Below are 17,768 nucleotides of genomic sequence, written 5' to 3' on the forward strand. Positions count from 1 at the left end.
GTCTCGGTAGCTATACCCCCGCCCTGTCCTCCTTTCCTCCCTCTTCCCTTATCTTCTCCTTTTCTTCCCCAGATCCCCTCACCAACGCATATCAGTTGTGGTTACTTCGGTAAAACTGCATTTTGTTGATTTGTTACTGCAAATCCCCTGTGCCTTGCTGGTTATTTTTGCACCAAAAAATCATCACGTCACCCGTTCACTAGGACGGACCACGACACACCTCAATACCCCATTTCCACCAAATTCACACTAAAACTTTATGAAAAGGATGAAATTTGGGACCCCAAATTCCCCCTAGTTTGGGTCAAAATGGTGTTCAAAATCCAGGACAAACCTCCCTGCACCTTATCCCACTCAAGTTCCCCCAAATCCTCAATTCAGCCTCAAAAAAGAGGGGGGGAAATTTCCAAATTGTGGGCATGAAGAGGGCAAAAACTCTGAAATCTGGGGGGAAAGTGCACAAAAAGGGCAAACCCCTGAGATTTGAGGGGAAATGAACAAAAATTTTAAAAACTGGGCACAAAAACTGTTTCGATCCAACATTTATAAAGAAAAAGAACTAAAATTATGAAACTTGTGAAGGGAAAAGATGTGGAAGGGGCTAGCAGCGGGCCTGTTAGCTAAAGGAGCGAGAAGTAAGAAGAAGAAGAAGCTGATAAGGAGCTTTCTCCAAGGCCGTAACCAAGGAGATCGAGAGAAGGAAGATAAGAGCATTCTGCAGCTGGATGAAGCATTTTTAGAAAGTTAGGTGGAGTCAGAGTAACTTTTCACCAATGGCATGGTATTGAATTATTGTGGCCAATAGCTAAGGTAGAGGAAGGGTAAACAACTGGAAAGTGTATAAAAGATCAGCCATTTTCATTAATAAACTGTTGCCAAGTGTTACCAACTGAGACTGCTTGTGGTCTCTGCTTTATGTCGTGACCGCCTCGACTGCGACATTTTGGAGACGCCGACGTGATAAGAACATAGTCGGTGGGGGCCCATACAGGGTACTAGCAATTGGCAACTGTGACCCACTGGGACGTAGTGGGGGAGGCGGCGTTGGTGCAGCTGAGAGTGGCAGGTGGAAGCCACAGGGAGGTCCGGACCTGATTCCCTCCAATCAAGACACCTGGAAGTAGGTGAGCACCAACTAGTAATAATGGGACAAAATTTATCTAAAGAGGAAGAAAGTGTTCTGTCTACATGGAAAGTTTTGTTAAGAAATAAGGGAATTAATACGTCAGACTATGAGCTTCGTAATATATTGCTGTGGGCTAAATCACAGAATTTTGGCACTGATCCCAACACAGCATTTAGTGTTAAGGCATGGAACAAAGTCGGGGACAGACTTTGGCAAGTTATTCGAGCGGGAGATAAAACAGCTGTTGATTTAGCAGTAACCTGGAACTCGCTCTTTGAGGCTTTAAAGGAATGGAGAATAGAGAGAGAAACAGAGCAAGATGCGGATGAAGAGTCGGGGCTGATATCTGACGGGGGGGCTGAGGTAGAAGGGGGCTCTGATGGGGAACTTGGTGAAGAAAGTTCGGATGCCATGGGAGTTACCTGGCATGCTGCCAGAGCTTCTGGGAAAGCTGCCAAAGCTTCTGGGAAGGCTGCCAGAGCTTCTGGGCTGGGTGCCAAGGCTTCTGGGAAAGCTGCCAAAGCTTCTGGGAAAGCTGCCAAAGCTTCCGGGAAGGCTGCCAGAGCTTCTGGGCTGGGTGCCAAGGCTTCTGGGAAAGCTGCCAAAGCTTCTGGGAAAGCTGCCAAGGCTTCTGGGAAAGCTGCCAAAACTTCTGGGCAACCTGCCCTAGCCTCTTCTTATCAGACTCCTAAGCCTCCTTATCTCACACCTGCACAGCAGCTCGAGATGGTGCCTGTATATACTACACTGCTACGCCAGTTAGCTGAAATGTCTTTAGCAGAGAGAAAGGTCCAGCCATCTGCCCCCCCGCTTCCCTCCTCTCTGGTCCAGCCGTCTGCCCCCCCGCTCCCCTCTGAGATGCTTGAACAACCTGCAAGGCTGCATCCTCCTTTACCTGACAGTGACAGCAACAGCGAGTCAAGTGATGAGTCGCCCGCAGTAACACCTGAGTTGGGGCAAGGAGCTCTGGTCTCTTCATCTCCTAAGAGCTCTAGTCTTACTGCCCCATGGACTTTGCCTCCATGCCAAGTCACTGTGCTTCCTCGACACCCTGAGGAGTTTTGGGAATTTGTTAGGAGGAAAGCAGTTGAAGAAAAGAACTGGGACATCATAGAAAGGTTAGGTGCTCCAAGAGTACCTCAGGAGAACAGTGCCATTGCAAATGTTGCTTGTGATAACCCTATGGCTTTTCCAGTTTTCAAAGCAGCTCCTGGAACAGGACAGAACGACAGTCATCATGTCTTCGCCTGGAGGGTTGTGCAAGACCTCCAATCAAAAGTAGCTCAATATGGTATTAATTCCTCAGAGGTAATGCAATTAATACGTGTGATTAATGCAGATTTGCTTGCACCTTATGACATCACTCATCTTGCTACAATTCTATTTCAGCCAGTACAATATGGTGTATTTCAAGAAACTTGGAGGCGAGTGGCTGAGCGCACAGCTTTAACAAATATGCAGTTGCCTCAACACGACCCTCGTCATGCTGTGGGTGTTGATGCCCTAATGGGCTCTGGGCCTTTTGCTAATCCAGATTTACAGGCAAGGTGGGATCCTTCGATTTTGGCACAAGCTCAGCAAATTGGCATGAGTGCCTTAACTAAAACAATGGAAATGGCAGCTCCAAAACAGAAATATGTTACTATACAACAAGGAACAAGAGAACCATTTTTGCAGTTTGCTGAAAAACTTGCTGCCGCTATTGAGAAACAAGTAGATGATGAAACTTTGCGAGACAAATTGTGTGTACTATTGGCTAAAGAAAATGCAAACCCAGATTGCAGAAAGATTATTGATACTTTGCCTGGGGAACCCACCTTGTCTGAAATGGTTACTGCTTGCTCGAAAGTTGGTTCAGTCGAGCATAAAATGGCAGCTCTTGCTGCAGTGTTAAGACCTTCAGCGAAGTGTTATAATTGTGGACAACAAGGGCACATAAAGTCACAGTGTACTGTCCAGAAAACAACATTTAGGCCAAGTGCAAGCAGCGATGTTGTATGCCTCAACCTGTAAAGTTAGACATTGATGTTAAAACTGCTACTGATGTACAGAAATTGGTTGGTTTAATAGGTTGGATTCGATCATATTTAGGCATAACTAATCATCAGATGCAACCATTGTTTGATCTGCTGTCAGGCATCACTTCCTCCACTGATGAGAGGCAATTGACCTTAGTGGCAAAAAAGACCCTAGAAGAAGTTGAATTAGCCCTAGCACACAAATTTGTTAACAGGATAGATCCCTCTGTTGGTGTTCAATTGTTTATTTTGAAAGACCATGAAATACCATGTGGAATACTGTGTCAATGGAATGATAACTGGGAAGATCAGTTGCATATTCTGGAATGGATATTTTTATCTTTCAGATCTCGGAAAACAGCTCCAGGACTTTATGAGCTCTTTGCAGATATTATCATCAAGGGTCGCAGAACGTGCGGATGACACTGGCTAAGACCATATATCAGTACTTAAAGATGGATGAAGGAAGAATGGGAATTTTGTTGATGGCTGTGATTGTGATTTTGTGTGTCCCCTCTCTGCTTGGGTTTTTGCAAAGGGCCCTGCAAAAATCCATAGCAGCTGTATTTACAGGTCAAAAACAAAAAAGGGGGAATTGTGGAAGGGGCTAGCAGCGGGCCTGTTAGCTAAAGGAGCGAGAAGTAAGAAGAAGAAGAAGCTGATAAGGAGCTGTCTCCAAGGCCGTAACCAAGGAGATCGAGAGAAGGAAGATAAGAGCATTCTGCAGCTGGATGAAGCATTTTTAGAAAGTTAGGTGGAGTCAGAGTAACTTTTCACCAATGGCATGGTATTGAATTATTGTGGCCAATAGCTAAGGTAGAGGAAGGGTAAACAACTGGAAAGTGTATAAAAGATCAGCCATTTTCATTAATAAACTGTTGCCAAGTGTTACCAACTGAGACTGCTTGTGGTCTCTGCTTTATGTCGTGACCGCCTCGACTGCGACAAAAAGACATAAAATTGGGGAGGGTAAAGGGTAAAAAAATCTGAAATTTGGGCAAAAAACCCCTCCTCAATTTCTGTCTATCCCAAAGAATAAGGAAATCCAGTTAAAAACAGGGAATTAAGTCTCCCCACTGACCAGCCTGTCAACTCCAGAATTCCAGGGACTCTGCAGACACAGAGAGCACTTGTCCCCAAATTGCCCTTTTTATCCCCAAATGGGGCTCAACCACAGCCAAATCATGCAGATTTGGGCAGATTCAGCAAAATTTCAGGATGGAATGTGAGGAGGAGGGGCCAGGGAGGCATGACCCACAGTTCCAGAGAATTTGGGAACTGGCAGCTGGATCTTGTCACTGATAGGATGTCACAGAGTGGAACTCAAAAGAATTGCAATCCCCATGGTGCTGACTCCATTAAAAAGAATGAGGGATTTGTCTTTACAAACAGACTGTGGGTCTGCTGATGAACAAAAATGGATACTAAGAGATAAAAGAAACAATGGGAAGAACCATAAATTCCATAGGAATTCCACTGATTGACACAAGGAAACGAAATAGGGGGGGTATACATTGGAAGGGGGTCTGTATTAGGTGATTCAGGAAGACTGTGCCTCTCAAGCACCCCAGCCAGTGGGAAAAGAGAGAGGGAAATGCAGCCAGGAAATTAGGATAAAAAGGAGGCTGCATCCTCCAAAAATTTGGCAGACCCCAGGGGGAATGCCATTGACCTCTCCCTTTATCTGAATAAAGTTACAGGACTCCTCTGTCTCCTTCTTGGAAAAAAAAACTCTGTTGTTTGTGGGTTTATTCTCCTGACACTATGACCCTGGGGAGAGGATAAACCAAATCCAGATGTTTTTCCCAAAATTAATGGCCCAAGTCCCAGTGGGGAGCTCCAAGGAATAGGAAATTCTGGCCCAAATGACTGAAAAAGCTAAAGAAAACCAGCTGGAGCCAGGAGAGACAATGGTAAACAGGGAATTAAAGGGCCTTTGCCTTAAAATGAAGACATAAAAATGGGGAAACGCTGAACCCCACAGAGATCCTCAAAACTGTCCAGAGACAGAGACCCCACCCCCAAAGCCATCCAGGGACCTCCAAAACCACTTGGAGATCCCCCAAAACTACCCGGTGATCCCCTCAGCCCTCTGAACCTCCCAAACCACAGGGTCCCTCTGGGGAGATGGGGGTTCCTGGAAGAGTTCTGGGGCTCCTGATAAATGACACGAAAAAGAGAAATTTTCAGTTGCCCTGAAGATGCTGGATGGACCTTAAAGACAACTGGGAAAAAAGCTAAAATTATGTAAAGGTATGCCGAGAGAATTACAAGCACAGATGGAGCCAGCAGAAAATAGGTAATGAGGAATGTAGTGGTGTTTTTGTCAAGTTACATTATTGCAACCTTTTCTGGGGTTCAGGCTGACCCCAGCAGGCTGCAACGGGTGTCCAGATAACTCTGACCTGTTCAACACAGCTGTCCGAGCTCCCAAGCAGTTCTTAGCCGCAGGCAACCTTAGCAATCTTAAGAGATATCAGCTCTTTAGTGATTATCAGCTCATTGTGATTTCAGCTCTCAGCTTGCTAGGTGCCCAGGCAGGCAGACACAGGGAGAGAGAAGAGCTGTGTGGGGTTCCACAGGAGTGTCTTTTATTGATTCTTCTGTGAAAGTTCCTAGTGACAGCACTTCAGCCCGAGCTGGGTAAATGCAGCTCTTTATATAGGGTACAGGAGTTTCAGAAATTGTCCAATAGCAAGGGTTAAAGGAAAGTGACCTATAGTCTTAGAGATAAGCAAGGGGTCCAAAGGTGGAAGAGGGGGGCTTCTAGTCCAGTCACCATGACTTGGCATTTCCTATCTTAGGCTTCTGACTGCCAGGAAAATCTTGCAGGCTGTGGGCTGCTACATTGCAGAGGACCATTAACGGGACATCACGTTATGACCAATATGATCAAGTGAAACCAAATTATTACAAAAAGCAAGCCATATTTATACTATTCTCTGTTGTTCATACCTCAAGCTAATACATGATTGGTTAAATCCTTTTTACGCATGCATTTTAATATTTTTGGTTATTTTAGTTAGTCTTCCTTCTTCATGTGTCTTGCTGCGGTTTTCTTGTCTGCCTTTGCATCCTGAACTGCCTGCTTTTGAGCGTATTCTTTTCCTTCTGTGTCTTTCAAGGGCATGGTGACCTTACTCAGTTTCTATGAAGGCTGGATTGTGCATATGTTGCACATGTCCATTGTCCTGCAAAAAACTCTCACCACTACATTATGTAACAAGAAGTAACAGTGCATGCACAACGAAAACGTTCAAGGAAAGGTTGAAATAAACAAGGGCCAGGAGACTTCTTCTCCTGTTTAATGCCTTTATTAAAAGTGATCAGCTCAGGATTGGGTAGCTCGGCGGGGCTGCAGTCTCCCGTCGTCTCTCCCAAGGCGACTCAGAGGAGGAGGATATGCACAGCTCTGTCCACCAGGGGCAGAGCTGGGGATCAGATCCTCTTGGGAGCCTTTAGGGCTTGATCCCATAAGATGGTACCCCTCCCATTCCGTCAGCTTGGTCTCACTGCCGGGGTCAATTCCCATGGTCAGGGCGAGAGGGTCCGAAGGTGTTCCGGGTCTCTGCAGGCTCAGCACTCGGCTCCTCACGTCCAGACATCACTCCAGTCTCTCAACTCTTAGGTGGCCCATTGTTTTTGGGGTTTCTCCGTGGGTTTGGAGTCGGGGGTTCCACAAAGCATTCTGGTCTTGGGAGTCACTTTGCATAACCCCCCCCCACCCTCTCAGGTGTCTTCACTATTCTGGGAAAGGTACAACTTAGCCTTGGGAAGGTCCCCACCCATTACAGTCTCAGGAGAAGGGCCATTAACTCGCCCCAGCCAGGGCTTTTACTAATACAAAAACAACCATTAACGACAACGACCCGTGATTACAATAACAAAGGCAGCAGCCCAGCAGTAGTGGTAACTTTTTCTCACAGAAAAAAAATTAACTGAATTTTTGTTCATAACAAAGGTCACGTGTAATATGGAAGCATTACGTGAATATGACCACTAGAGACCTGTTCATGGCCCATACAGGACCATACCCTGTGGCAGTTTCACCGCACACATCAGATTAAAGGAGAAATCCTTCAGTGTGTCCTGCACAGATAAATAATGCCTGCTTTCTAATGCTTCAAATTGTGTTAGAAAGTTTATTTGCCAGCCAATTTTTCTATCATTCCCTTGGACGGGCTCACTGATCTAAGGGGAGCTGAGAGAGTCCTGTCAGGATCTGGGAGTCCCTGGGAAGGTTTGGAGTTTCTAGGCAAGATTTGGCAGGGTCCATGGGGGATATGGAGGGTCTCTGTCAGTGGGATCCCAGCTCTCTGCCACTTCAACCAACCCGAGGGCCTCCCGAACTACAAGGGGATCCCCTTGACCCTCCTGCACCAGTCCCTTCCAGGATGTCCAGAACCACACCAACCTCCCTCCACCCCAAGCTTTTCCCTGGGGATCCCAAACAATCTCTCTGAGATCCTCAAAACCACCCCAGTGAACCCCCAGAACTCCCTGGGCATCTCTCAGTGTCCCCAGACCCCCAAACCCCTCCAGGAATCCCCAAAGCCCTCCCAAGGACCCCTCCCCTCCCCTGCCTTCCCCCTCCCCCACTTCCCATTGGCTGCAGCGCCCGCCCGTCTCCGCCCTGAACCAATCATCGCCCAAGCTCGGAGCGCTGGGGCGAAACCAAATGGGAGCGCTGGGGTGATGGAGCGGGTCAGGCCTGAGGGCTCCGGAGACGACCGACGGAGGAATTTGCGGGGCTCGGGACGGTCCCGCGTCACTTCTCGCATACCTTCCGCAGAGGCTCAGCCTGGAGCAGCGAAGGGAGCATCCGGTGCAAAGAAGGTGGGAGAGCAGCCCGGCCTCAAGTGCCCCTCGGGATCCCCAAGTGCCCACTGAAGACTCCAGTCTGCTCCCCCGTTCCCTCAAGTGTTCCTTTAAGGACTCCAAGTGCTCCCCAGACCCCTGAGTGCCTGCCAATTCCCTCCCTTGTGCCCGTGTACCCCAAGAGCGCCTTGAGGACCCCCAACTACCCCACCCGATCGCAGGTGATGCCCTGGACCTGCCATTCTGCCCATAAGTGCATCCTGCAGCCCCTCAAACTCCTCCCGAGACCACCAGCCCTGGGGGGTCACTGCAGGGTCAGCATTTCGGGGGTCCTCGCCCCTCCCCAACACCCTCCTCCTGCCAGGCCATGCTCAGGCCCCGCCGCTGCAGGCTGTAAGGGGCAGAGCCAAACAGAGGCTTCGCCCCCCCGAAGCTCCACCCTCGATGATCCCCTTGTCCAATGGTGCTTGAGGTGACGCCAAGGGGAGGAGCCAGCACTGGACACGCCCCTGGTGGGCAGGGCCCTGCTGAGCTCTGCTGCTTCCCGGGGTTCCCTGCAGGGAGTGTCACACGGGAGGTCACCTGATACCCCCAGGACCCTGCAGGCGGCAGTGCCCAGGCAGTCACGTGACCCACCTGAGGCACTTCTGCAAGCACCAGCGGGCATCTTCCCCCCAAGCTGCCTCCCAGGAACCCTTGTGGCAGGATCCATGGTGGAGGCCACACGACTCCCACAAGACCCTCTGGCCAATGGGAAGCAGCTCTCTGGATACCCTGCAGGGGGCACTATGCTCACAGTCTCGCGACTCCCACCATGCCCCGTGGCAAATCAGCAGCAGCCGCTGTGCCCCTCTGCACCAGGGGCTGCCACCCAATGGGAAGCAAGACTCCCATGAGCCTTTGCTGCAGGAACCATTTTGGTGGTCACATGACGGCCTCAGGGCTCGGTGGTGTGCACCATGTTGGAAGCCACGCGGCTCCCAGGATGCCCTGCGGCCTGCAAGGGAGGCGCTTCCTGAGCCCCCGCACCAGGGAGGGCCCAGCTTCAGGACACGTGACCCCCGTGAGCCGCCCCCCCCCCCCTTTTGTGGGTCAGAGGGGTCACTGATGGGCCTGGATGTGCCCTTCTGGGCTCATGTGGTAATTTGTGGGCCGGGGCGGTCACTTGTGGGGTGGGGGGGAAGTTGTGGGTCAGCAGTCACTCGAGGGGCTGAGGGGGCACTTGTGGGCTAGGGAAACACTTCTGGCAAAGGAAATCTCTTGTGGGGATGGGAGAACACTTGTGGGACTGCCACCCCCTGTGACATGCAGTCCCCCCAGGCCCTCTTGGGGACCTCCACCTCCTCTGGATGCTGTGATGCCACTGCCAGGCCGTAAGGGGACGCCTTTGGTAAGAGAACCCCACCCCCAAATTTCAGGCCGCTGCTACTGCGCCTCCCCCAGGTCCCTCTAACTCTCCCCATTTGCTCTCTCTTCCCTCTCCCAGGGCCATTGAGACACTCCTGGAATGCCCACCTGGGCATCCCCAGCCCATGGTGGGGCCAATAAAGCAATGACACCCCAAAACTGCACCTGGGAGGTGGGGAGACCCCCAAAACTCCCTCCCTTATCTCCCCCACCTTTGGGATTGCCCCCAATCTCCTCCCTCTCCAAATGTCCCCAAGAGCATTTGGGGGCTTCTGGGGGCTCAAAAGCGCCTGTTGGTGGGGCGCTGGGTGTCTCTAGGGGGTCCCTGAGGGTCTTTGGCATGTTTGGAGGGGCTCTGAGGCTGAGGAAGGTGTTATGAGTAGAAAAGTTGTCCATTTTTTTTTTAAGTTTGCAGAGTTAACAAGTTAAACCAAATCCTGCTAAGTTGGAGTTTTAACTATTTTTTATTAATAATTTCATGTTGTAATTACCTGTTGTTAATAGTTTTCCTTTAATTACCTGTTGTTGATGATTAGAAATCCCTCTTTGTCGGGTATCACCCTGCTGCTTCCTGGAAAATGGCACCCAGGACTGTGAGGAGGAAGTGACATCGGGGCTGGTATGCAAATCTGGAAACACCTCACCAAATCTAGCAGGAAAAACCCTTTTTCCCTTGGTTAGCCAATGTCCCAAGTACCTGACCTCGGCTTTTGTGAATTGCAACTTCAACTTCGACACCTTCAACCACTTTTCCCCTAAAAAGTTTAAAAGTTCAATGGTGCTCACCCTCATAACCTCCTCCCTTGGACCTGCAACCAACAAATCGTCTACATTTTGTAGCAATTTTGTCCCCTCCGTTGGTACAAAGTGACTCAGCACCTGCTCAAGTGCTTACCCAAATAAGTTTGGGGAATCAACGAAGCCCTGAAGCAACGATGTCCATCTGAACTGCTGCTTTCTGTTCGTCTCCGGGTCTTCCCACTGAAACACAAAATAATCTCTGCTGCCCTCTGCTAAAGGACAAGTCCAGAAAGCATCTTTCAAATCAATCACGCTGTACCACATGTCCTCGGGAGAAATGTTATTCAGCAAGGTGTAAGGTTTTGAGAACATGGGGAACAAAGTCTTAGTTCTCTGATTCACAGCCTTTAAATCTTGTACCAGCCTGTAGCTACCATCCGTCTTTTTCACAGCCAGAATTAGGGTGTTGTGTTGGGACATGCACGGCTCCAATGTTCCTTTCTTTATTAATTCATCAATCATCAGTTTCAATCCCTTCCTCCCCTCCATGGAGACGGGGTACTGTTTGACCCGAATGGGGTCTTCTGGTTTCTCAATTTTGACATGAATTGGCTCTATGTCCAACCTCCCAGCTTCCCCTTGGACATACCAAACCTTTGGATCGGTTTTCTTCTTGTCCTGGATGGTGAGTCTATACATCCTCACCCTGAGCCGGGAATTTTCCACTGCCAAACTGATTTCTATGGCTACCATCAAGTCTCACCCTAGTAAATTAAAATCCATGTCCCTTATCAATAGTATATTTCCTGTACATCTTTTGTTTTCTGTCTCTATTTCTACATCTTTTATGATCAGAACCTTGAAGGGTTCCCCTTTTGCCCCGATTACCATCACTGGGTCATGGCTCAGAGAGCACCCTTGCGGCAGCTGCTGCACTGGGGTTCGTACCACCCCAGAGTCTACTAAAAACCACATCTCTTGCCTGTGGGGTCCTATCCCTAATTTTATCAAGGGCTCCCTTGGTGTTCCGGACCCCAAACTGAAAAGCCCCTGACACCCCTAATCTTCTTGAAACATTGCCTGGTCCTTGCTTTGCTGGAACAATTCCTTCAGATGTGTCCCTTTTGCTTGCAGTAATAGCACTTGAAATCCTTCTTTTGGTTGTTCGGTCCTTTTCCTCTGGAAGGGTTTTGCTTCTTCACCGGTGCCGCTTTCACTGCGTCTCTGACCTGTTCCTGTTTCTGTGCTTCCCTTACTGCAGCTACCAATACCTTAGCTTGAATCTTCTGTTTTTCTTTGTTTCTTCTCATGTAGACCTTCTGGGCTTCCTGGAGCAATTCCTACAACCCCTTGTCCTGCCATCCGTCTATCTTTTCTAACTTTTTCTGTATGTCTTCCCAAGATTTTGCCACAAACTGAGTTTTCAACAAAACTGCCCTGATCGGAGAATCGGGATCTGTCCCCGAATACATTCTCAGGCTCTTTTGGAGCCTCTCCAACCACTCCGTGGGTGTCTCATCCTTTCCCTGGCATTCTCTGAGTACCTTACTCATGTTCTGCCCCTTGGGTACTGCCTCTCTGATATCGTGAATTATCATGTTCCTTAGGTTCATAATTTTCTGCCTCCCCTCCTCTGTCTGGGCACTCCAGGACGGTTTCTGGTTTGGCCACCTCTGATCCCTGCTTTCCCCATTGGGATTTCTCCATTCCTCAATCCTTGATTGCAGCTTGTCTGATCATCTCCCTCTCCTCATTGTTGAACAGCGACCTCAGGATTGTGTTGAGATCCTCATAGAAATAGGTGCTGGTCCCTAGAAATTCATCTAACCTTTCTGCCACCCCCAAAGGATCGTCTATCAATTTTCCCATCTCTTTCGTGAACGCCCTCACATCTCCGATATTGATTGGTGCACATACGAAGCCGATAACTCCTGGAGCCGTAGGCACTTCCCATAAAGGAAAGATGCCAGGCTTCTCCTTCTCATCCTGTCTCCCATGGTTGCCCTCCTCGTTTGTGGCCTTGTTCGATGGGCCAGGGGAGAGCTGACTTTGGGGAAAGTTACCTGTTTTTCTTCAGTCTTGGGGAGGGTTGGTGGCAGCAGCTGCTCACATGGGAGCAGAGTCCCCGCTGCCACTTGTTCACGTGGGAGGGAAGGCACCGCAGCCTGCTCCAGTGGGAACGGTGGTGCCGAGACCTGACCCAGTGTGATCGCCGCCTCGAGAGGCAACGCGGGCACCAGCGGTGCCTGGGCTTGTCCGGGCTGGGGAGGAGGGACAAGGTGGGAAGGAGGAAGATTGCCTAAGGGTTCCCATTCCTTTCCCCCGTTTGCTGCGTGTCTGAGAGCTCATACTGGATATAAACTCATACTAGCGTATCTCTGTATCTCCACATTTCGGCATACTCAATTTCCTTGAAATCCTGCGGGCGGCGATCAAATATGTGGTCGTAAAGGGACTCACAAGTCCATGCCTCAAAAATGCTGAACACCAGCCAGAGGATGTATTTTCCAATCTCCTTCCCTCCCCACATTTCCATGCAAAAATCTATCATTTTCTCCTTGGACCGCTCTCCGGGGTTGTTGTCCCAGTGTTCTAACATGGATCCCAATGGACTTTCCCTTGGAATTTCTGGCAGAACCTTCCTGGCACCCTGGGGAGATTTTTCCTGGAGCTTTTTCTAGAACCTGCTTTTTTCCCAGCCCCATTTTTCCAAAAATCCCGGCTGCGAATTTTCTCACCTGTCTCCTCCGGTTGGGACACTCAATGTGAGTCCTGAGTCTTTGTCTGATGTCGATTTCCTGAGCTTGCGAAATGCTGCCAGTGTCACTCAGTCACACAGACAACTGTTCTGCAGACTTTTCAACTGATCTCTGATTTTCTTACCTGTTTTCTCTGGACCAGAAGGCAGACGGACTCCCGGAATTTTCCAGGGCCATCTTTTTCCCTTTTTCTCACCCAACCATGACCGATTCCCCTCTGAACTCCCTACAAACCCTAGGTCCCACTTTAAGAAAAAGTGTCCACTTCCCCTTGACCGACTACGTCCCACGCGGGATGGTGGAAATGCGATCATGGGGTCCACACTCGCTTTGTGATAGAATCACGTCTCACACACACATTCGGTCACACCCCACTCAACCATGCCATACTCACAGTTCCTTTCCCACGTGGATTCTTTGTGCATGTCAATTTCTGAGTGGAAAAAGCACCTCTGTCTCAGAGATCCCCCCTGGATCTTGCTGAGTTTCTGAGAACTGGGCCTGTTTCTATCCCTCTTTGGCTCTGGTTTCGGGTTGGTTATTTTTGATTGGTCTCATGAACTCCCATGAGTTGGATTGCTGAAATCAGCAGGCACCTTCTGGCTGGGAAGGGCCCCCAAACCTCAAGTTCAAATCACGTCAGTTTTCACCAGATTGTTATAAATGATCAATTGTGAGCCAAATTATCAAAAATTTCAAAAAGATTTAATAATCTTTCTGCGCAACTGAATTTCGGTCTCCGAAACCACCATAGCCAAAGAGAGTGTCGAGGCCGGGGTCGGTGCTGGGTGAATACAGATCTGACCTCTATCACATCAGACCTCCCTCTGTTCACACATGCCGCTTCTTGCGGCTAGGTTTTATATAGTTTATAGTGCCTGAGGCAAAAGAGGCCCAATTTCTTTTTTAATTCTTCACATTCATTGTTGTTCTTTTCAATGTGCAGAGCTGGACAAAGATCCACTCCAGGTTCATTGTCAGCACTGATGGGCTCCAGGGAAGCCATGTATCCAGATAAATAAGTCTGGCGTCACTGGCTATCTTGATTGATGCAATGGGCAAGGCGAGGATCGCTCTTAGGCGGTTTCCAGTTTCAGAGGACTCAAGAAACCAGAGATCATTGCCCTGGGAGCATCTATTGTTACGCTAAAGTGCTGGATCGATCGCTATCTTATCTGTGTCCGGGAATTTGTTGGAATCTGAATAGCCGGGGTGGTCAGAGACACTTTTTGATTTTACAATCTTTTATAACATACATTATTTAATAGCATGAATTATTTCTACCATATATTACAATAGGGCATCTAGAAGAGGTCTGTGGGATTTTTGGGGGAGACTCTAGGAGTGCTGAGGAAAATCTGTGAAAGGTATTTAGCGTCCAGGTAGGGCTTTTGGGAGTCTTTAGCAGTCCGGGGTTGTGGGGGATATTTTGGGGGGCCAAGGACAGTATTGGGAGGTCTATGGGGACTAGGAAGTCTATAGGGGTGCCTCGGGATTTATTGGGAGCATTAGGGCGGGGAACCCCCAAACCCGTGGGAGTGGGGCTCACCTGTCTTCTTCACCTTCACACGGCCGACATGGCGGCAGGGGGTTCTGGTATCCCTATGCCCCTGAGGATGCTGGGGGGGGTTATGGGGGCGTCAGAAGCTCCCCCTAAGCCCCCAAAAATCCCTCATAGGATGCCGATAGAGCCGGGACTGCGGTTCCTGTCATGCCATGTGGCCCCTGAAGAGTCCCACCAGAGCCAGGACTGTCCCCTAAGTACCGTCCCAGCTGCTAGCCAAGTGCTTCCCTGAACATGAGTGTGCCCCAGGGCCCTGTAAGTACCCCAGTTTCCCTCTCCTGACCCCCAAGTGCCCCTCAGGGTCCCGAAGTCCCACCGACCCCTACTTGCCCCCAAAATGCCCCCTGTGTGTCCCCTCGGACTTCCAAATGCTCTCCAACTGCCGCCCCGCCCCCTAAGCGCTCCTGCAGATCCATTAATGATCCCACAAGCACCCCCAGCTGGCCTCCAAGCGCCCCTCGAGTGTCTCCTGGGAATTGGCGTGATGACAACAATGTAGAGAAAGACTCCGACTCTATCACAGTATCAGCAACACTTCAGCCTTTAATTAAAATTTGATCAAAACTGCAATTGCCTCTAATATTTTGTAGGTACAGCTGGAATTAGGTGGCCTGCACCTAAACCACTCTGGCTCACAAGTTCTAAGAGTGGCAGATCAGGTCTATTATGAAATTAGTTATTTATTGAATAGACAGGAGATAATAGACAAAAGGTCTTGAACAGAGTTACTTACTACACAGTATAAAACAGAAGAACTACTAGTAGATTACATGAAACAGCTCACAACATTAAGGTACCTATATCAAAGCTAGGAAAGAAATAGTACAGATTAGGAGTCAATGTAACTTACCACCAAACTGGCAAGAGTGTGCATAGAGTCCTTTCACTCAACCCTCAAGAAAGGAACCACAAAACCAGCATCCCAACTTTGCGGGGAAAGCCCCACACATTTCCAGGGAATGTGCAGAAACTTCTACTTTGTGAAAGTTTGGTGTAGCTTTAATAGATTGTGAAGCAAAGTGTCTGTCAGAAATTCCAGCTTATCTTTCCATAATCTTGCTTCCACAGCAAGATGTTTATTGTCAGCTACAAGTGCTGCTTCCATGGCACCCAAATAACCATGACACAAGTGGCCGTTAGTGATTTACTTCACCAATTAGCAAGCTCTTGAGGCAGGGAACACGTCCTACTACACTGGCCCCAGCTGGATTTAGTTCCATTCCCCACCACACTCTGGGCTTGGGCATCAGCCAGTTTTTCATCCAGCAAACAGCTGCCCTGTCCAATCCATGAGCAGCCAGGTTCTCCAGTGTCAAAGGCTTTACTGCTGTCTATAAATATCCATCCACGGCCCTTCCCTCATCTGCTGAGTGGGTCATTCTGCCACCGCCTGCAGACCCTTGGCCTGGGCGGGAACAACCTGCGGCACTGGGCAGCCGTGGCATTCCAGGGCCTCCCGCGGCTTTGCCGGCTTTCCCTGGCCCGCAGCCGCTGCTGGAGGTGAGCGTGGCCACACTGCAGCCGGTGCAGGTGACCCTGGGCATGCTGGAGCTGCTGCCAATGTGCTGCGCTGCCTGAGCCCACACCCGCGTCAGCTGCCGCCTTTCCGCTTCCTGCACAGCCTCTGGGAGCTGAAGCTGCAGGCACAGCAGCCACAGGGGATGCGTGTGGTCCCACAACGCTTCTTCCAGGGCCTCAGTGCCTTGCGCTCGCTCTGCCTGTCACAGAACTCGCTCTCGGCCATCCCTGCCGATGTCTTCGGTGACCTGGCATAGCTGGAGTGTTGCAGCCTGAATAGCTGCTAGGAAAGCCCAGGGTAAAGAAGCAAAAATGGGCTGTGCATGGTATCCACAGATGTTTAATTCAGCCACGCAGTAACATGTTCAGGTCCCAGGCACACACACATGGAGGGTCCAGGTTTCTTTCTCCCCAGGGGCCCGGGGTCACTCTGGTCTCGAGGCAGTACAAAGAGAAGGGCCAATCAGGGAATAGGGAGGGAGTGCCTCAGGGGCACGGGGGAAGGAAGGAGCCAATGGGGTCTTATCGGCTTTTTGAGGGAAGCTTCTTGTGTTTCCCCAACCATCGGGATGCCCCCCAAATCCTCCACAGTGCAGTACCTGACACTGGCTGGCAGCAGCGGCAGGATGGGCCGCCTGCCTGCTGGCATCTTCAAGAACCTGAGCCAACTGCACAACTTGAACCTGTTGAGTGCAGGATTGCGCAGTCTTGGCCCTGAGGTGTTCGGCAACCTGACACAACTGAAGGAGCTGCACCTGGCCAAGAATGAGCTGCCTGCATTGGATGTTACTCTGGCCATGGATTTGCTCCTTTAAAATGTTTTACTTTCCACAGGTTGTCTGGGCTGTGTTACACAAGAGGTCATTGTTTCACCTTTTATAATTCAGAGATTATGATGATGCTACTTATTAATCTCCCTTGCAGCACATGTGCAAGGCAGATACTTCGCTCTCCAGACTTTGACTTGTGCATAATTTACCCCTTACTTGCTCATAATTTTCCTTTGCTGGGCTACTCCCAGTGAACATCACCAAATACCATAAGACCAGTCCTGACTCCCCAAATTAAAATTAAACTGTGAATGTTATTTTCCTCAAGGATTTTAAGGTTTATAAATCCCCTGTTCTGAAGTGATATGGGGTATGGCAAGCAAGACCTAAAGGATTTAGAGATAAAGGCAGCATTTTTCATTTTTTTAAAATGAAAAATAAAATATTTTCACTCAGACATGACAGGCTCTCCCTGCTGCTGCAGGGTTTGGGGAGGGAATGTGGGAACGTCCAGCAGGTCCTGACACCTCATTTTTCCTTAAGTGAAGATTCTGAAATGGCAAAGGAAAAGTATCCGGAAACTTTAGAAGCTGAGAAAAACTACCCAAATACTGGTTGCTGAGGCTCTTGCCTGTATTTTGGGTAGTGAAAGAAGAGCTGGGGTTGGAAGGGCCTCTGGAGATCAACCAAAAAATTATCCTGGTCTGGCACAGTCACCTCACCTCAGAATATTTGGGGTTTGGGAGGTGAAACCTAATTTGTGTCCCTGAAGGGATGGATGGAGTTTTCTCCAGGTTTGAGTTTAAAGGAAACAGAACTATGAGTGTTTGTGAAAAACATGTTCACTCTCTTGTGAAAATTTTAAAAGTTTAATAAAGGACAATAGGAGACAAGGACCATAAAGCAAAGGTTATTACGGCCGGGTGCATCTTGGCACTCAGCCAAGACCACAGTGTCACCTTCAGGGAAACCCCTAAGTACCTTTTCCTTTACATCAGCCCATTGCATGTTCATAGACTCTTACATATATCCATAAATTAGTTTACA

General features: G+C 49.2%; 1 protein-coding gene across 1 annotated transcript; it reads left to right on the forward strand.

Annotated features, from left to right (window-relative positions):
* The first annotated feature begins 1,801 nt into the window (after positions 1-1,801).
* On the forward strand, positions 1,802-9,457 carry LOC132077005 (endogenous retrovirus group K member 8 Gag polyprotein-like). Its single transcript, XM_059478447.1, has 5 exons — positions 1,802-2,434; positions 2,516-2,974; positions 7,760-7,836; positions 8,078-8,183; positions 9,449-9,457. The coding sequence occupies exons 1-5, from the start codon at positions 1,853-1,855 to the stop codon at positions 9,455-9,457; spliced, it is 1,233 nt and encodes a 410-aa protein (XP_059334430.1). The 5' UTR covers positions 1,802-1,852.
* Positions 9,458-17,768: the final 8,311 nt, after the last annotated feature.

This window comes from Ammospiza nelsoni, chromosome 9 (genome assembly GCF_027579445.1).
Source record: "Ammospiza nelsoni isolate bAmmNel1 chromosome 9, bAmmNel1.pri, whole genome shotgun sequence".
Lineage (NCBI taxonomy): Eukaryota > Metazoa > Chordata > Aves > Passeriformes > Passerellidae > Ammospiza > Ammospiza nelsoni.